Source organism: Cyprinus carpio, chromosome A5 (genome assembly GCF_018340385.1).
Source record: "Cyprinus carpio isolate SPL01 chromosome A5, ASM1834038v1, whole genome shotgun sequence".
NCBI lineage: Eukaryota > Metazoa > Chordata > Actinopteri > Cypriniformes > Cyprinidae > Cyprinus > Cyprinus carpio.
In genome coordinates this window covers 25016254-25037627 of record NC_056576.1, presented here as the reverse complement: position 1 = coordinate 25037627, position 21374 = coordinate 25016254, and the positions used below count along the sequence as shown (strand labels likewise).

The 21374-nt window shown below is 36.4% G+C and overlaps 1 protein-coding gene across 5 annotated transcripts in view; it reads left to right on the top strand.

Annotated features, from left to right (window-relative positions):
• The window catches only part of LOC109086807 (disabled homolog 2-like), a 34008-nt gene extending 12866 nt beyond the window's left edge, over positions 1-21142 (top strand). For 3 of the 5 annotated variants that reach the window (XM_042757336.1, XM_042757334.1, XM_042757335.1), the window contains 13 exons: positions 6458-6666; positions 10417-10565; positions 11006-11104; positions 11226-11357; positions 11550-11633; positions 12729-12752; positions 12860-12892; positions 13381-13443; positions 15232-15843; positions 16804-16951; positions 17492-17992; positions 19266-19345; positions 19490-21142. In XM_042757336.1, coding sequence (XP_042613270.1) covers positions 6585-6666; positions 10417-10565; positions 11006-11104; positions 11226-11357; positions 11550-11633; positions 12729-12752; positions 12860-12892; positions 13381-13443; positions 15232-15843; positions 16804-16951; positions 17492-17992; positions 19266-19345; positions 19490-19558 — 2076 coding nt within the window. In that variant the 5' untranslated portion in view covers positions 6458-6584 and the 3' untranslated portion in view covers positions 19559-21142. Of the gene's footprint in view, positions 1-3983; positions 4492-6457; positions 6667-10416; positions 10566-11005; positions 11105-11225; positions 11358-11549; positions 11634-12728; positions 12753-12859; positions 12893-13380; positions 13444-15231; positions 15844-16803; positions 16952-17491; positions 17993-19265; positions 19346-19489 lie in introns of those variants that run through there. The other 2 variants (XM_042757337.1, XM_042757338.1) reach the window with 2 other exon arrangements.
• The last annotated feature ends 232 nt before the right edge of the window (positions 21143-21374 follow it).

Below are 21374 nucleotides of genomic sequence, written 5' to 3'. Positions count from 1 at the left end.
GTCCATCCCAAAATTAAAAATGTTGTCATTTGCTCACCCATATGTTGGCCCAAACCTGTATGGTAGTGTTTTTCTTATTAAATTTTATTATTTATTTAAATGTCTTGCTGTTTCTCACAAAAGTCAGAGGTCCAGTGTATCTTATTGGAACATTTTATATATATATATATGGGTGTGTGTGTTTTGTGTTTGTGTGTGTGTATTATATATTTTTAATATGTTAATTTCCGAAACAATGATAACATTTTCATTTTGGGGCGCACTCTTTAAATGTTGCTGGTCACATTTTATTCTCTCGGATAATCTGGGGACGTGATTATCTGGGAAAGAAACTTTGGAAATCATTAGGTCATTGTGCTGCAGAACCAAGACTTTGGTGGCACTCCATTTTGCCTTTTCTACAAACCACTATTTACAGTATAGGTTCACAAATGACATACTTTAATCCTCTGTTAGTACATTGTGTCCGAGGTTTGTGTATAAAACACGTATTTAGATTGTTCATTTTGTATCTCTCTAGCAATCCTGTGGCTTACTGCACTGTTTGTCTTCATTTCATTCCATTAAACATCATTTTAGTAAAGGTTGAAGACAATTATTGTGTGAAAAGGGGATTTTCCTTTGCTTGGTGTTCCATACAGAGTTTGTTGTGTCACTAGATGAAACTAGTTATGGTGTTATGGGTTAGGCAGTGCTTGTACACAAGACATTTTAATGCTTCTTTTGTAGCGGGTCTGGAACACCTGAACGACCACACAAGCAGAGAGCTAAAATTATGGTTTACTGTGCTTTTTAAATGTTTCTACTTATCATGGGACCTCATGCTGAGAAGATTAATTGTATAATGATTTCCTGTGAGAAAGGAGTGCATTACATGTTCAACCATCATGCTGAGAAATCAACCTACAGGGTCTGCCTTAGTAGCACAGTATGGACACCAGAGTCTTAACGAGGGGCAGTTTGACTAGATGTCCATGAATATCATTGGATCACACTTTAAAAGTGGGTTTGGTCTACTTCTGCTGTGCTATTTGAAGCACAAGTTAAAGTATCTAGCCTGTAGTACATTAACATTGTACTATTCTAGTACTCAGCTGGAATTTTGGTACAGTAGCACTAATTTATTGTTTTCAGGTTTGGATTAATGGCTTCTGTATTATATGATGTATTAATCTATATTGATAAATGTAAATGTAGCCAGTTCTTTTTTATGTTTAATAGGCTTTTATGCTGTATATATTTTTATACTGTGAAATAGAGTTTAATTGGTTTATATATAATGTACAAAATTAACTTGTTTATTGCCTGCTGAATCTTAGGGTCTGTAAGATTCTTTAATGTTTTTGAAAAATACCTCATTCAAAAAAACTGCATTTATTTGATCAAAAATACAGTAAAAACAGTAATATTATGAAATTTTATTACAATTTAATCCTGTGATGGAAAACTGGATTTTCAGCATTCTAATATGCTGATTTGCTGCTCAAGAAACATTTGTTTTTAGCAATTTTGTAAACAGCTGTGCTGCTTCAAATTCTTCATGTAATTGATTCGTCTTTTTGCAAAGTGAATTGTAATTGTTTGAAATTTCTTCGGAGGCTTTGTGTGTGCTGTGTGCCTTGCCCTCATTTTGTTTGATTATGTGTCTTGGATGATGGATTGTGTGTTTGCTGTGCAAAGCCAGCCTGCAAGTGCAGCACTATAAAAAGGGTTGCCCATACCTGTCAACGGTTGCCATAGCAAACCTCGCAAAGCAGTAAGGGTCATATAATAATTGGTTAGCCACATGTTACATTTGAATTGCAAAATGTTACAAGAATCAATATCATTATCACCTCAGCTTCCCGTCTATGACCAGCTTCTGCGCTGATCTCCATTCTCAAACAGTTCTTTATCCTCAGCCAGTAACAGAAGGAGTCTTAAATGCGGAGGTGTACATGATTAAATATATCGATTGGTCCTGCATGTGGCACGAGTACAATCAGGTCTTTGTTCCTGGTACACTGTGTGTTCCTTAGTTATCCAGTGTCCTGTTGACAACTGACAACACACCCATGGAAATTTGCTCTGTCCAGTGTTTTTATCTCAGAGCTCTGAGATTCTTGGCATTGAGCTGGGGAGGATGTGTCTTAGCTTTCTTTTTTTCATGTTGATATTTACGTGTTAAGTGAAAGCCTTGGGGCCGGGGACAGGGAAGAGGAAAGATGGTGTTTATATAGCCATTCTTAGTCCTCTCTGGCTCCTGGACCAAGTATGAAGACCTGCTGAGATGCAAGGGAGGAGAAAATGGACACTAAGAGGTTTTCTCAGGCCAGCGAGAAAGTGCAAATATTGATGTTTTTCTTGCACTTTGACCAGGAAGTACTAAAGCCATGTGAGGAAGTGTTTGAGAAAAGGTTTTAAAGGTACAAGACCCCATATACACACAAATAAGAGCAACTTATGCCTCATATGGTGACCACATGGTTGGACAGAATGTAGAGTTCACTAAGTTTTATTGGCCAGCTGAAGAGCATGAATTGTCTGTTTATATGAAACTGTCCAAATACTTGATGCCATGTAGTCATTGTAAATTTATGCCACAGTTTATGGAGTGGTAATGATAATGTGTTTTTGTGATTAAATGTGTCACATTTATTTTTCAGATGTGTCATATTAGGAGGTTTTGCTTGTGCAGATCTGCTTTTTTTCTAGCATTAGCAAAAAAAAAAAAATAATAAACCCTCTAGGCATAGTGTGAGGTCTGTCTATAGGGATACACTAATTCCTGCAAATGTTTACATTTTTTTTTCTCATGTTTCCTGTATAGGCTACTGTGTTTGTGTACTTTGGCCAAGCTTCAAAAATGAGCAGAAACTATAAACAATAACAACTTTACTTTTAAAGCTTTTCGCACTATTCGGTTTATTAAAGCGGTACGACAGTGTGTCAGGGGGTAAGGATGTGTTTTATTTTTAAATTTATTAACTCTAATTATTACAACGAAACACATTTATGAATAATGGTACTCTTAATAAACTAATCTTCTACTAAGTAATATACACTAACCAAAAGTTTGTGGTCAATGTTCAGTTTGGGGTGCTATTTAAAAAATATTTTTAATCAAGAAAGCATTAAATTAATAGGAAATACTTTCACATTGTTATAGAAATGTATAAAATATATATGTTGTACAAAAAAAAAAAAAAATCCAGTTCCATAAAAAATATTAAGCATAAAAATATAGATTTCCACTAAAACCTTAACCAGCACAACTGTTTTCAACATTGATCCAGCAAGGATGCATTAAATTGATCAAAAGTTACAGTAAAGACTTCTACAGTGTAAAAAGAGATTTCTAGGCTGTTTAAAATAAATGCTCTTCTTTTGAACATTCTATTCATAAAAGAATATTAGTCATCACTGATAATAAGAAATGTTTCTTGAGCACCAAATCAGAACATTCGAATGATTTCTGAAGCATCATGTGACACTGAAAACTGGAGTAATAGCTGCTGAACATTCAGCTTTGCCATCACAGGAATACATTTTAAAATGTATTAAAATAGAAAAACTAATAATTTTTCACAATATTACTATTTTAACTGTATTTTAGATCAAATAAATGCAGCCTTGGTGAGCATAACATTTCAAAAACATGGGGCAAAATCTTACTGACCCCAAACGAAAGGATAGTTAATTAGCATAACTATTCTGTTTGCTGTTAACGTAACATAGCAACTCACAACTTCAGATTCTGCGGTATTCATTTATAGTCGCTTCACAGCAGCTTCAAGCACATATCATCCAGTCAGATTTTAAGGTCAGAATTACACGTTTACTACAATGAACCATCACTTAGGATAAACCATGTCAGTATTGCTCAGCTGTGTCAGTTTCTGTTACTGTTCACCTTTGAACACCGGAATGAATTCAGTACTGAATGGTTTAAAATCCTTCCAGCAATATAGTGCTCATAAATTGATAATAATGCTAAAATAATGGCATTTTGAAGATGTCTTTGTGCTTTCTATGAACCAAATTACCTAAACATGTATGAATGCAAATGTGTGTGTGAGCTAGTGCAGATATTCTCTCAGTCTGGTATCTTGTTATTTAGGTGTGACTGTGTGCTAGATATAAACATGCTATGTTTTCTCTCGTCTGTTGTTGTAGACTTAATAGGATCAGGGTGTCAGCTAGAGAGATACCAAGACTTTATTCCTGTCTAGAACACCTTAATAGCTCGCCAGCATGACATGTTCTTCCTCTTTTTCCATTCTTCCTTTTTGCCAGGAAGGGAAGTCACATGTCTAGAAAGGACGCTGCATTTGTGGATGTTTTGTGCCAAGGTTGCTCTGTCTACCATGAGTTGCTAACAGCTGTCATTCAGGAGAAGCGCAGCTGGTACTCTTTGCTCTTTTAATAGAATGTACTCAGTAGTTTTAGATGACCAGCAGAGGTCTGGGGTCACATGTGGGTTGCCAGTGTGAGAGTTGAAGCTGATTATGGGTAAGGAACTATTTATGTCTGGTGAGACACAAAAGCATTGGATTACAGGAAAAAGAATGTAGCCTGTTTTAAAAACTGAATTTATTTGACTTTGATTCATTGATGACTGCGTCTAAAAAGTGTTATTTTAGTATTAGTCTTTTTGAAAGAACTTTTATTTTGATATTTTTTCAGATTTTCTTTTGAGTTAAATTTTTCGTAATGTGCTTAATTTTGTCATGTGCTTTTGCCATATAATTTCCAAATATTACTATTTATGTTTAATATATATATTTTTAGTTCAGTTTTTGTTTTTATAAATTCCAATTAGTAATTTTAGAGCTTCATTTAGTGCTTCAGCTTATTTCAGGTATTTGCCAAGGCAACATTTCTCATTTTCCTTTAGTTTAAACTTTAGTTTTTCAGCTTTGTTTCAAATAACAAGCATGTTTGTAATAATTTGAGAAGATTAAGTAGGTTGTTATGGTTATTCTGTTAACCATATTAACATTCTAAGTTGTTTTTTAATTATGTAACATTATTGCAGCATTGTGTTGAATGTTCTACAGAAGGCTATTTCAAGGAAAAAGTCTTGGAGCCTATTAAATGTGGATGTATTTATAGGCAGCTTGAGTCAGTGGACGGATGAGAGAAAAAACCTCCCAAATATTTTCATGTAAGGGTGACTTGGAATTTTTTTTTTTTTTTTTTTTGATTGAAAACAAATGTGCAAAAATAGCCAGTCTGTGGTATGAAGAAGGTGGATATTGAATAGATCCCAGATGGAAGGGAAGCTTTGACTTCCTGTCTTTGGGTGCAGGGCGGGATAATTGCAATGCAGAGACAGCAGGAGATAGAGGCTAAGAGTACTGTGGTCCTGTAATGGATACGCCAAGAAAGGAAAGGTTAGAGAATACAAAAATGTCTCGGTGACCTATCACTTCAGATAAGTCTTGAGGAGAGCCGGTTATCTGTATCAACTCAAAACATGAATGTTGTGTGGTGTGTTAAAGGCAGTGAGTGGATTCATGGCTGAACAATGCAGTCACCACAGCAAAATGCTCGAGTCCAGGATGTTTATTCACCTTCTGTTTAAGCACAGCTACTTAAATTTATAGTATTCCCTGTTTATTTATTCAGTCCACTGGGATGAAACTAGAAATGTAACCAGTAGGAGTTCAGAGAGCAAGTGATCAACAAAATTCACCAGCTGCTGACATGGAACAGGAAAGCTGTGTGCGTGTTCATATGCATTTTCGTCAGATATCATATCATTTGAGTGCATGCCAGTGTTTCCTGCATACAACAATGAACAGCGCAAGCTGTGATGCAAACAAATCACTCTTATTAACTGTTTTTTTAATGAGTCATTCAGATCCACTATTGAGTTCACAGCTGACTCGCTCACTGAACCTCAAGTTATTTTTCAGTTAGATACAATTGAAAATTAACCAGGAACTGTCACTTTGTGTATTTTAGGTCCATGAGACTTACACTAGTCACAACATGCAAGTAAAGATACATGTTCACAACAGGGTTTAATGGATTCTGTAATTGATTTTTTTTAACATATGTTGTCCAAATGTAAGATTGAATCAACTTCAAATTAAACTTTGATGGGGTGAGTGATGTATGTAGGAAACATAAACAAAACATTTTTATTTTTTTAAACAAACAAGCAGAAATATTCGTAGGTTATGGTACAAATGTAATCACTATATGAATCACAGCATCATTGAATTTATACTTAATATTACAAAATATACTAGTTCATACAATTTAAATTGTTGAAAACTGACAGCTGAAAAAGTAATGTGGTTTCTAAATATTTCATTTTAGTAAATGGCTCATATATTTATTTTTGTTATTTTTTTTTTGTTGTTGTCTACACAAAAATATAGTGATGCTCTGAGGACTGCATTTGTATTTGATTTGTAAATATGTAAACCTCTACTAAATCTTCTCTCTCTGTCTCTTTCCTATCCAGTGCGGGCACAGCTGAGCATGGTCCACTGCTGAGTTAAGCTGTGGTGCACACACTGCAGAGAGGAGAGCAAGAGTACTTCAACTGATCCTGTCTTCACACTTGTTTTGCACAAGGCTGGCCTCCAAACATGTCTGCAGAAGTGGAAACCAGCACACCCCCGGTCGAGCAGGCACCTTTTAAGACACCCTCCAAAAAAGAAAAGAAGAAGGGTATGTGACAGGACAGGGGTATTCACTTTGCACTCCTCGGTATCTTGCTTTGTTTGTATACAGCCCAGACCTTGGGTTTAAATGGTTCAAATGCAAATGGTTCAAATACTTTTAGATCAGCTCTGCCAATCATTGTTCAAAAGGCTGCAATCATCATCCATTTCCTTAATTAGTGGTTTCTCAGTGAAACTTCTCCATTATAAAAGGATATGTAATGTATTGTTATAATAAAGTAAAAAACTTAGTAGACGTCTTTGCTGACCTACTTGTATCTACTAGCACATCATTAGTGGTATAGTGACTGTCCCACTGAGATTTACTGTGAGTCTCTTGCTGTGTGTAATATGAGTGTGAGCTGCTCCCAGCATCCACGTCCCCAGAGCACCTACAAAAACCATGCTTGATCCACAACAAACATGTAATGAATCTATTCTGAAGAAAAACTAAGCCCTCATAAGAGTTTTGAAACCTGAAAATACTTCCATTGTACTTGCCACCTCCCCAGATGAAAAGGCAGCTTGTTTGGAGTGCTGGTTAAGAAAAACATTTTGAGATTACATCCATGATTTATAGGTCAGTCTGGAATCCAAAGGATTTGCCATAATGTTCTCTGGCTGTACAGCTGGAAAAAGATAAAAATTGATTTAATAGTTATGTAACCAAAATTTATCAGTTTATTAAAAAAAATGTTAGCTTTCTTTGGAAGGTTTCAGTCATAATTTTTTGTTGTGAAATGTAAAGCGGTTTTTATTAGTTTCATAGGATATTGCTTTAAGCTTTCTAACTTTTTAATATTTGAATATATTTTGACTTCCTTATCAACAGATGTGCAGGTTTAACCCATTTATCTGTATGAATATATTACCTTTACCCCTTTTCTTTTAATATTCTTTAGAGCACATTTAGAAACATTGTGCTTGTTTGCAGCCTTATTGCAATGGTAAAGTTGCAAAAACTGGTAGTAAAAAATTCAAGCACCATGTTTTCTGTATTTTCATAACATTAGGATATTTTCAGCAAATTTTGGATATTAGATCAGACATTCCCCATTTAAACCTGATGCTGATGCGGTAGTAGCATGATGATTATGCTATTATGTTTATGATCTAGTGATTAAAGTTGACAAATTAAGGTCTTTCTGGTTTCCACTCGAGAGGACTTTTTGAGTTCAACAAGTTCCTTGATATGTCGTGTAGCGCAGTGCAAAGTTGGCGAACAGCCACCTGCAGAAACCTTAAATCCCCCGTCCAGAGCTCCAGGGGCCTCATTGCCCCAATATTTCTCTGGATTTATTTTTCTAAGCTGGAACCTGGTGCACAGTGGTATTGTTTGTGTTGCCTAGCTCATTCATACCAACAGAGCACACTAGTGATGGATTCCATTACAGTCCTGTTGCTGTTTCCACAATATCTTCCAGCTGCGACTGCAAGACACTCTCCAACATGTCTATTTATGAGCCTTTTCCACAGGCATGAAAACAAGCAGAACGATTCCCACAGTCTCACGCTGAGGAGCCAGCAGTGATTTGGGTGATGAGGTGCATCTGGGGTTGAAGGAGGTCTTTCATAGTCATGTTTTGGACATAGAAACAAAAATATATCGATGCAACATCACGTTTGATCTTTCAGCCACATCATTATTGCAATTCATGTACAGGCCTATTTTTCTTTCATATCTTTAACTTTTTTGGAAATGGATATGTTTTTTGGCCTTTAAGTCAACTCTTTGATTTAGACTGGCACACAAATGGCATAGCTTTCCTTCATGGTCAGTCTCATTTGTGAAAGCAGTAGGCCATTTTTCAGTATGTTTGTGATTTCTCTGCCCACCTCATTTCATGAATTCTTTACCAGACAGACAAAATTAATAAACCCTTAATAATAGCTAATATAGGTGGAGGTTAGAGGTAAGCCACCATTTCAATGTAAAAGTGTTCTTCTGGATGATATGGTTCTAAATAGCACTGTTACTATATGTAAAGAACCTTTAAAGAACCATCTTTTTTAGAACTTTTTAGCAAGCACTCATATTTATGGATATTATGTGTTTACGTTGGGTAGGGGGTTGTAGAGCAGAAACCTCAAGCCTGTAGAGTCCCTGCATGGGATGAATGTCAATGCTGTCCCTCAGCTTGGCCACTGAAGACATGAGGTCTGGGCCTCTGCCAGGCTGTTCTCTCTCAGTCTCTTTTTGCTTCTCTGTGTCTGGCTCACTCCCTCTTTCTCCGCCTCTGCCATCTCAGCAGCGCCACTGGCCAAAAGCGGACATCGCCACATAGTCAGCTGATTGGTTCTGAACTGAGACACAGGGCAGACACAAAATAAATGGCAAAAAGTCCAAAGAATCAAAAGGCAAGTAGAGTTAGATAATAGTTAAAAGACCCAATGAAGAGCTCACCGAGAAGAGCTGAGTTGCTTCCAAGGAAGAGGGACTGATATGAACTCTCAAACTAGCAATTAATGTGGTACATATCTAAAACAACACAATTTCAGAGCTAGAATGTGGCCAGACAGATATATTAAAACATGCATTGGGAGGAACCCCCCATGATCAGCTTATCAGCGGCTTTCTGGTGCACTTTGTGCTCATTTTCATCAGCCTCCTTCAGATCTTTTTGCACCATTGAGCAAATCGCACATATTTTGATGAGCGTCTGGCTAACTTGCTGACATTTCCAGTGATTGAGTAACATTCAGACTGAGATTCGGAGCTGCTAGAGATAACTCTGTCTCTCAGACAGCTGGTACCATCGGTTCCTTCCGAATGGCATCAATCAGTCCCAGCGACACCCGTAATTACGTCGCTGAATCGTTTCTCATTCCACTAAGAATAGGATTTCATAAATGATTCTGAACTGCACAATTCCTTCCCATTTTAGAATTTTTTTTTTTCTTTTGAATGACAGCTGCATTCTGCAAACTGTAATCAGTTAATTACATGGAGCAGTATTTTAAAAAGGTTAAATGACAGGGGCTACTTCTGCACTACAGAAAGGACACTTAATTAGTGGTTTCATGTATGGGTGAAGAACCTGCTTTTTTCAGCTCTTTTCAAAAGGATAAACCTATTTAAGACATCTACAGTCTTCTGTATCACAAGAACCTTCAGAAATTATTCTAATATGCTGATTTGGTACTGAAGAAACATTTATTATTATTATTATTTAAAATGAAATGTTTTTGTGGAACCCATGATACATTTATTTTTCCTGAATTCTGGACGATGAACAGAAAGTTCAAAAGAACAGCATTTATTGTCACTTTTGATCAATTTAATGCATCCTTGCTTTTGAATGGTAGTTATATTTGCTCATTTATTAAAATATTTGCACATGTATGTTTCATTTCTTAAAACAGGACCTGAAAAAAAAAAAATATAATTATGATTATTTAGTTTATTAACAGCCCTAATATTTTTAAGCCTCTGTTTTTATAGGTTTAAAAAAGCAAAATCCATCCCAGTACTTTCTAGGGTATTCGTATCTCTGGTTGGGAATTACAGTACAGTACAGTATAGTATATAAGTCTAAATATCTGTTGTCTCTATCTTTCCAGAAGCATTTGTTCTCATTTATAGTGTGTACTATGTGCTCAAAGCGATCTAGTGAACTATTTTACTAAATCATTAAATTCTTTCTCCTTTAATACATGGCAACACACACTGTACTAATGATTAAATATTTCTAATTCTCACAATATTACATTTTATGTTTTAGATTTTAATCTATCTCTCTTTATCTGCTCTTCTCAGCTGCAGCAAGCCCAGAGAAAACAGATGAGTTCCTCTTAGCCAGGTTCAAAGGTAATGGAGTTCGCTACAAAGCCAAGTTGATTGGAGTAGATGATGTGCCTGAAGCAAGAGGAGACAAGATGAGCCAAGACTCCATGATGAAACTAAAGGTCAGTGAAATGTCAAGCATGTTTACTTTTTAGTACACATCTTAAGCAACTTCCATTAGCCTAAACTAATGACAGAGAAACAGGACAAGATGGACTTATTTGTAGAAAACTTTCACATTGCATCTCGTTTTAAACTGAAAATAGTGCCTCAATACCACCAGAGAGAAAACTGTGGAAAGGAAACATACCCTAAGATTGTTAGATTTGAGAAGAAAGAGACATCTGAAGACACTATGTATGTGCAGAAAGAGAATAATTGAGTCAACAAAACTTTTTCCAGTATTTTTGACATGAAGTCATTTTTATGGCCATTGTAGTTTGTTTAGCATTTTAAGATATACACAATTTATTTAGTAATCCAAATGGTTTGATAGACATTTTAGCAGGACAGTGACTGCATCCAGGAAACATTGATTTGTATTTTCTCTCTGTGATCACAGGGCAAGGCAGTGGCTGCTCGTTCTCAGGGCAAACACAAGCAGAGAGTCTGGGTGAACATTTCTCTCTCAGGAATCACTGTTACTGATGAGAAAACAGGGGTGCATTTCTTTCACTCACTCTTTCTTTTATACTGACTAGTACAGTATAAACTCTTTAACTGAATTATCATTTGGTACTCCATATACAGTATTCATTGTTATTTTGTTTTGACTTTCCCAGGCAGCAATACTGGAGCATGCAGTAAATAAGATCTCCTTCATCGCTCGGGATGTCACTGACAGCAGAGCGTTTGGCTATGTGTGCGGCGCAGAGGGCCAGCACCAGTTCTTCGCCATTAAAACTGCACAGCAGGTCCAGTGAAATTTTATTGAGCAAAGCTCTTTCCTTCCTCACACTCTCAAGCCTTAGGCACACACAGATAAACTTGTTCTCTCTTTTTTTGTAGCTTTTTCTCTAAAAAAAAATATTTTCTCATTCACAAACATTCCCCCATAAACCTGCAGGAAACATGCCTTTTAACGCGCTGTTTGTGTTTTCACTCAGGCAGAGCCTCTTGTCATTGACCTGAAGGATCTTTTCCAGTTAATCTTCAATATGAAGAAAAAAGAAGTTGAGGGCTCAAAGAAGGTTCGAGAGCCCTTGAAATTATTTTTAGATGATTCTAGGATATATGAGCTGATGAGAAACATTTACACACATACAATGCAACAAGTTTTATACACTACTGTTCATAATGTTGGGGTCAGGAAGACCTTTTTTTTTAAAGAAATAAATACTTTTATTAAGCAAGGATGCATCAAATGTATCAAAAGTTACAGTAAAGTCATTTATACAAACTAAAAATTTCTATTTAGTTTGTATGATAGGACTAGGTGTTATGATCCCAATATTCAGCACCATTTAGCCGCACCATAGAACATTTCCTCCTTCCCTGTGAGCAGAACACAGCGAGACGCAGCAGTTGTTATGCTCTGATTTTGGTTCTAATGGCCTAATCCATGTCTGTGGTTCTTACCCAATAATCAGTCGTTAAGTTACAATTGCTTTATGCGTGACTGGTTAAACAATAAGAAAAGGGACTAGTATGGTAGTCCTTAAATGCTGTTCTTTTGAACTTTCCATCCATCAAAGAATATTATTCATCATTTATAATAATGAGAAATGTTTCTCAAGCAGAAGCAGAAAATCCGCTTATCAGAATGATTTCTGAAGGATCATGTGACACTGAAGACTGGCTGCTGAAAATTCAGCTTTACCATCACAGGAATAAATGACATTTTAAAATATATTAACATAGAAAACAGATATTTGAAATTGTTATAATATCTCACATTAATACTGTTTCTACTGTATTTCGATACAGTACAGTAAATAAATGCAGCTTTGATGAGCATAAGAAACATCTTTCAGAAACATTACAAAATTTTTACTAACCTCAAACTTTTGAAAGGTTGTGTATATCTAGTGTATACAAACTGAATTATAATGTATAATGTATGTCATCACAGACACTTCTGAAGACTTTATGTAAATTCATAACACATTAGCACATATCTAAACTTTATTATCTCACAGACATAACAGGAAGACTGCAAACATTCCCATCTTTCTAGTGTGACTTTCTGTTCAGCTGTGCTTCAGTCTGTGTCTTGTTTTGTGACTTCTTTCAACCCAAACAAATGTTTATTTCTGTCCTACTAATCAGATCTTGTTTTTCTTTAGGATGAAAACAATAAAGTGATGGAGGTAAGTATTGAGACCTTAAATGAATCAGCTGCTTAATGTTCAAATCATACTGTATGTTTTTGCACGTGCAACTTGTTTCTCAATTTCCATCAATCTTACCTCAACAGAATGGCAGTGAAGGCTCACACAATGACAGAAAAGTGAGTATGACTTATTGTGTGTGGTATGGTTTACATTCTCCAAATGGTCCTGATCCTCGCAAAAGAACAGTGAACGACTTTTGTTAGTTGCCTCCAACCTGAAGGCTCCCAGATGCCAGCAGAGTTAGCAGTAGAGTTGTGTCTCTCTGGCCCAGATCCTAAAGCCCCCTGCTGGGTTGTCTTCATGTTGTTGTTCACCATTTGTACACAGCACCTAAACTAGTCTCCTCAGGGGGTGAAAGCTAATGAAGTTAGCAGACAGGAAATAACTGAGATGCATCACATAGCAGCAGCTCTGGCCATTCTCCACTCCTTTCACTCACAGTCTTTGGAAAAAAAAAACACAATTCGCCTCATTCTCTTCACTGCTCATTTCCTCCCATTCATCTGCCCACAGTATGAATAGCTCTTCTCTTAGGTGTTTTGGTTACTCTGACTCGGTTTGCCTTCCATAATCTTGTTTTTCTTTTTGCAACTCTGTGTTGCAGGGAGTTGAACAGCTGGACTTGTTTGGAAACATGTCGACCCCACCTGACTTAAACTCTCCCTCGGTAAGACTGTTGGGCAAGAATGAGTCACACATACTACTGATGTATAAACATTCACATTCAGGTATTTTTTCTCTAATTTTGCTTATTAATGGTTTGTACTGACAGTGACACTCTGCTTTATTAATACAAAAAGATACACTAACATTATTAATGTTATTTCCACGGAAAATCTATCATACACCAGCTCATTTACCAGACCAAAGCAACATTATCCAAATAAGACATGACACTGTTTCAAAGAGACTAGTGGCATTCAGACAAGTCTCCTGTCCTGCTATAGTCCTTGTTTAGTCTCTGGTGCTTGATTGACCTCAAATGAAGAAAATGCCATCATGGGGAGTAGAAGGCCTGGGTTCAGGCCAAAGAAAATAACAAGCATGAAAAACTCAACAAGGATCAGTTGTTTGAAGACACTGCTCTTTAGAGGAGCTTTAAAGCCTTATTAGGCTGTTTTTTTCTTCAAAAAAGTGTTAAATAGGTTACATGTAAAATATATGAGGTAGAACAGATTAAATCTTCCCATAGCCTGTCATCTTCTGCTTGGTGTTTGCATTCATGGTGAAATTTTTATAAGTGGTGTTGATGCAGAGTTTGTTTTATTCTTCTAACACTGCAATCATTGTGAGAGAACAAGTTAACAGGTAATGTGTCCATTACCATCCATTTTTAGTCATCCATTATTCACCCCGTGTTTTGTTGTCAAAAGCATGGTATATTAGGGAAAAAACACTTGAGTAGGGTTGCCGACTTTGGTAGAGGAGGATAAGGGACAGAAGTCTTTACATTTTACCATTTACAATAAAAGAAATAAAGCTAGTAGTAGCTGCCCTCCCTTCTTCCTTGATTCTTCCCTTACTGTCAAATGTAACATTTCCAGTATTAGTGCTCTTAATTCACAACTCTGTGTTTTAGATCCATCTTTAGCCATTTTTTTTTCTACTTTACACTGTTATGTTTACATTTTTAATATTAGCACTTGTGTATCCCTTACCATTCAAACATTTGTGGTCTGTAAGATTTTTCCTTATTAATACTTTTGTTTGGCAATTAAATTGATCAAAACTGACAGTGGATATATTTCTAATCTTACAAAAGATTTCTATTTCAATAAATTCTGTTCTTTTTAACTTTCTATTCATCAAAGAATCCTAAAAAAATAAATATATCACAGTTTCCACAAGAATATTAAGCAAAACAACCGTTTTCAACATTAATAATAAGGAGAAATCTTTCTTGAGCTCCAGATTAGCATATTGGAATGATTTCTGAAGGATCATGTGACACTGAAGACTGAAATAATGACTGTTGAAAATACAGCTTTGCCATCACAGGAACAAATTACGTTTTAAAAAAATAATGTAATAATATTTCACAATATTACTGTATTTGTGATCAAACAAATGCAGCATTGCTGAGATTTTTTTCCCTCCTAAAAGCTTAGCAAACTTAGCACAACAAAGGTTGTGTAAAACTGATTCAAATGGGAAAAAAATTGTTCTAAGATGCTAAAAACTGCATCCTGTGTGGATTTAAAATGAAACTCAATTATTTTCTATTAAAGAAAGAACAATTCTGTGTCATACAGGATGGTTGGGAGCTGTACACTTATGTCATGAATGTCCATCTTGTTTGCATTTCTGATTGATTGAACTACACAGCATCTGCCTAAACAAGTTGTTTATTTTACTCCATGCATGACTTCATCTGTGCACCACACAAAAATACATTCATGTATTGTTGACTTTGTCTTATTTTTTGTCTTTCCTTATCCCCCAAATCATCTTTCAGGAGTCTGAGGACATCCTATTGATGGATCTGTCCACTGAGATAGACAGCAATCAGAACTGCGTTAAAGGAAACCCCTTCACCTCATCTTCTGTCCCCAGAGCCCCGTCCAGCCTCTCGCCTGAGAACCCCTTCTCTTCTCAAATCAATTTCTTCCCCACCCCTATCCATGACCCGTTCAGTGATGACCCATTTTCCAAAAGCGACGACCAATCAATCAGGGACGATTCTGCCCCAGCCAACCACAACCCTAATAACTTGTTCAATGGTGGCCCTAAGAATGGTGACTCTGACTACTTAGGCCAGCAGTTTGACCAACTCTCCAACAGGACCGTCATCCATGCTCTCAGTAATGGCCACTGGCCTTTAGATGGCAGAGCTGTGGAAGCCACTAGCTGGTCTCACAATACTGTCCCAGTTCAAGAGCAGAACGGACATGGGAAAGTGATTCCTAATCCGTTTGGGGGAAGTTTGGAGAAGATGCACCCAGTGCAGAATGGAGTGAACCATGAGAATGGAGGAATAGAGCCACCTGTCAATCAAACCAAGGATTCAGTCATTATAAGCCCTCCACCACTCAACATGAAAGCCGGGAGGGGCAGGAGGAGTGTAAAGGTGAGGTTGCAGTGATGGCGCTGGATTATTTCATGCTTTTTAACTTGATAATTAAAGGCCTCTTGCACATTCTACTTTACTTCTTAATGCTTTCTTCTTTCTAAACTTGCATGTCACTTCAAGCTCTCTAATCTTGTTTATCTAATACCACTTTATGATCTGGTAATGTTTTTTGCCCCAGTTTTCAATGCTTCATTGAGTTGTACTCATAAGGTAAGTATTTATAAAATAAAAACTTACATATCAAATTAATATATATTCTCAAGTTTTTGTATGTGTGTGTGTGTGTATGAATGATTAAACCTTATATATTAGAGATGCACCAACATGAAAATTCTGAAAAGCAGTACATAAGTGGAGTGTTCACGTGGGCCGTGAGCAATGGAACACACATTCATAGAGCGGAATATTGAGTGGAGCGTCACACCGGCGCACAGTGATGATGGCTAGAAGGAGAGTGAACACTGCCGGGCGGTGCGGACACAGCTAGGCAGATATTTTCACCTCATATTTTCGGCTTTTTTTCCCTTTCGGCCAAAAAACAATAATGCCATTTTCAGCGTCCAATATTATATTTAATCCAAAAAAAAAACATATATAAAAATATAAATTTCAAAAACATTACAATTAATCAACAAAATAATAGCATTTATTTCAAACAAAAATATTTTGTAACATTATAAATGTCTTTACTGTTACATTTGATCAATTTAATGCATCCTTGCTGAATACAAGTATTAATTTAATCTAACCCCGACCTTGGAACTGTAGAGTAAAAATAAGATTTTATAAGGTTCTCTTCTGGTGGTAAAAATGTTAACATATTTCTTCACATTACAATTTATTACAATATGCTCGTTTAATCCTGGTTCTGTTTTTTTCTTCTTCTTTTTTTTTCCTTTTATTTAACCAGGTTGGCTCCATGAATCTCTTTTATAACTATTTTTGTATCTTTTATAGTCCCCTTCAAATGAAAAACTTGAGACGGATCCATTTGTTTCACCAAGCCAATCGGAATCACCACCTCCTCAACCTGAGAACTGCCCTGTCAACTCTGTCAGTCTGTTCATCCAGAGCCCTTCCTCCACCGACACACTCACAGCTCTTGGTAAGACATATGAGACAATAAATAAATATCTTGACATTTGTGAGCTTCCAAAAAGTGCTTTTTCAAATGTCAGTGTTTCTTATTCAAATGAAAGCCTGAGCCTAGCTTGAGTGTTGTTCTGTTCATATATTCCTGTAGCTCAAACAGTAGGGCATGGCACTAGCAATGCCAGAGGTCATGGGTTTGATTCTCGGGGATTGCTTGTACTGATCAAATGTTGACTGCAGTGTAAGTCACTGAAAGTTCATGATCAATGAAAGGTCATGGAAAGACATCATGGTCCAAAATGAATACCTAGCAAGTGCCAAACACATGGAAAAATAGACATCAGTGAACAAATAAAACATTACATGATTTATAAGCAATGTGCATGATTCAAATAGACTAAAGTACAGTAGTATAATATTCACCAAAGGAAGGCTGATATGGTGAATTAAAAATGGCTCTTTGTGCCAAAAGGAATGTATGGTCCATTCATTTCTTGTCATAAGTTTTGTAATATTTCATCTTCTTTTTATCAACACTATATTTTCTATAAAGAAGGGTTGTCTCTACAAGCTCCACCTGCAGTCTCCCCTCCTGGAGCGGCTCTGTGGAATCAGCCCCTCTCCTCCATCTTCCCCAGCACCACCAGTGTCTCTCAGCCCTTCACTCAAGCACCTGTCTTCTCCACTTCTCCTGCACCTGCCTGGGGAAACATTCCTGGAAGTATTGGAACTCCAAATGCTACCCAACAGCTTCCATCATGGACCAGCACCCCAGTCTCCAATGGAACCAATGGATCCTGGACCCCTCATTCAACACTGGGGAACCCCTTCCAGACCAGCGTATTTCCACCCAGCCTTGTGCCCGATGGACAGCAGAGCTCCAGTCCCCCTCCACTGGTTCCACCTCGGGCAGTAGCTACCAAAGACGCTCCAAAGGTGGACAGTAATGCTTTTGTTGACCTGGATCCTCTAGGAGAAAAGGAGAAGAGAGATATAAAGGACATGTTTAAGGATTTCCAGATGGCTAAGCCACCAAACGTGCCAGCAAGGAAAGGTGAGCAGATATGGGTCTATTTGTAATTAAAATCTCAGCTATTTTAACAGTTACATGAGAATGCCATAAAATCTGTCTCTGCATCTGATGTCAGTTTGAGTTGCTCATAACGTGCATTTGGGAATGCAACATACACCACAATCACTTTATTTCACATTTGCATAATTTTCAAAAATTTTCAGAAAAAAAAAGTTTTCAACATTTCACCAGATTTGTGATGAGAAGCATTCACAAACCTGTTTTCACATAAACAGAGGTCTCCCTGCAGAAAAGCATGAGTGTTTAACCATAGTGAAAAAAAAGAAAGTGACGTGACATAGAGCCAAGTATGCAGACCCATACTCAGAATTCGTGCTCTGCATTCAATCCATCCAAAGTGCACACACACAGCAGTGAACACACACACACCGTGAACACACAACCGTAGCAGTGGGCAGCCATTTATGCTGCGGCACCATGGGAGCAGTTGGGGGTTCGGTGCCTTGCTCAGGGCACCTCAGCCGTGGTATTGCCGGCCCAAGACTCGAACCCACAACCTTAGAGTTAGGAGTCAAACTCTCTAACCACTAGGCCACGACTTCCCCCCACAGCAGAATAATATTATTAGAATATTCAAATATTCTAAATGTAGAATAATAGCTTTAGGGTTTAACATTTAAAAATGAATTGTTGATTTTGTAACTGTAAGTAATTTTTGTGAACATGATTGCACAATTGCATTATTACAATATAAATGTATATTTCCGTCTTTATTTTTAATAATTACATTTATTCAAAATGATTTTTAATAATTTTGAGTCAAAAATAAAAAATTATGAAAACAATAATTTTATAATTATTATTATTATATTCAAAATGATTGGGTTCCTAATATATAGTCTATATCGTTTTTATTAATGTTTTTATTATTTTAGCACATCTAGTTAAACTAAATGAAAATGAGAAATGTTGCCTTGGCGACTAGCTGAATTCAAATTAAGTTTTTTAAATGTTTTATTTCAGTTAGCTTTTATTTGCAGTAACATGGTTTTCTATGGATGTAGTCTTAGCTAACTATAATAACCCTGCCATTAACCAACATCAGAGAACCATGAACATGCAAATGTGTTGTTAAATTATTGAAGTATTAACGTGAAGACTTGGGTGGGGGGGCTTCAAGTAAATAGTTTATGTCAAAGGGCTTTGGCTGACAAAACGTTTGGGAATCCATACAGTAGGTTATATTTTTGGTAACATCTTGACATAACATACAAAATCATTTTTGTCACTGCAGAGCCACTGAAGATTGGAGGTCAGAACCCATTCGACAGCTCCTTTGGAAAAAATCTGTTTGGCACATCTGTACCTGCAACTGTACGTATATGTGCATTATTTGAAGAGATTATGAAACATTTTATCAAACAATAACATTATTTTTAGGTTATTTTTCTGAGAGGCTAAAGAATATGTTTTTTCTTCTTTAATAATTATGTTTCTGTTTTCTTTTGGCCTTTACAGAGTGCTCCTCCCTTAAAGACAGTGGGCTTAGATCCTTTCAGCGAACCAATTGGAAACCCATTTGCATGATAGCCGGCCACCTTGATGACTCCATAGGTTCCAAGTCAAACAAAAATCACTGAACAAGAAATTATGCAAAAAAATAATAATTCCATCGTACATGTTTCAGCTTTATAATGTTGTGGTTGAGCTAATGGATACACGACCACAACCGCTTTTCACAGAGCACCATTTTTATGTATCTTTCCCACTAAAGTGCATCCTGTTCAAGAGCAGGTCTCTTCGCTCTGATGTCACAGCCAAATGAAGTGTGTGCACCCCTCCTAGTTTTATAAACCATGATCATGGACAGGCTAAAAATAAACCATCATCCGGTGCTGGTCTGCTGTTAAAACATGATTAAAGCAAACAAACATGAATTTGGGTGCATTGTGTCTCTAAATGACAGCATGATGAGGGTGGTTTTATTTTCTGTACTGAAAGCACTCAAAAGCAATTTTGTCATTTTCGCACCAGTAGACAAGTTATTGCTGTCTTGTCTGATGATTTTTCTTCATTGCAGTATTATATTGACATTATATGTTTACTTTTCCACATTTATGAACAGCTTTAAGGCATGACTGATCACTACTGGCATATAAACTGAATAAGATTACAGAGTTTTTTAAATATTAAATGTCCAAACACAAAACAACATGATGGACAACAGAGAGAAAGTGTATATAATATCTATAGGGATGCTCTGATATGATAACTGTGCAATCACCATCTGATGAACTGCTCTGTACTGATTACATGATACATACTGTTCTGGCCTGTTCATTATAAAGAGCAACTGACTCTAATCAACCTGTTTTTGAACTGAATCCCTTGAAAGATGTTATTTTCTTTGATCTGTATTCAGTGTTCTGTTATTTGTGAGGTGGTCAGCTTGCAACATTCACTAATATATACAGTATGTACTGTCATCATGTCAGAAGTTCTCTGTTTTTGTTTTGATTTGACATTGTATTTAATGAATAATCTTTCATTGCTACTACTGGCATGTTGTCAGTGGTACTGCAACTATAAACAGTCAAAAATAATATCTATCCATAGAATTGGAGGATGATGCCTGTATGAATGTCAGGCAGTATTATTTAAGCACATTGTTTTGCGTGTAACATGATGATCCAGAATGTTTCAGGTAATATTTGAGAAAACATATTGATGTGTCTGACTGATCAATGATGTTACTGCTCAGCTCTTTTTTTTTATGGTTTCCACCTGACAAATTAAGTAGGAAAAACATGATATTCCGAAGCTTAAAAGTGCAACAGACATGCATTCATCTCTGAATTAATGGTTTCGCAAAAAAAAAAAAAAAAAAAAAAGAAAGTGTACTATACTGCCTGTACTGGATGCTAAAGCCTTGTCAGAATGATCTATGTGAATTGTATGTGTGTACATTTATAAATATCAGCTCTGTTATGCACTATGCCATCTCTACAAGGTGTTTTTTTTTTTTTTAAATGTAGTCACTGAAATAAACTGGAATTTTAGCTAGTGGAATAGATTCAGAATTGTCCTATTTATCTTTTGCGAAGTTTGTATTCAAGTCTGTATAAGACCACTTAGGTCTACTTCACAATAAAGTGATGACTGGCTGAATGGTTTGAGACTCACATGTCAAGTTTTGGTAGTACAATGCTTTATAATCTCTGAATGGGATCAGCAGATAACTGAATTCATTTTTCTTAACTACTGGATGAAAAACATGCTGAATGAAGTACACTTCAATTTTTTTAAGACTGGCTATGTTCAGAATGGAATGCTAGCATACTGTTCACAACATAAGCATAACTGCAAGGATTTTTTTCTAACTAGTATAAGGCAAGGCATATTT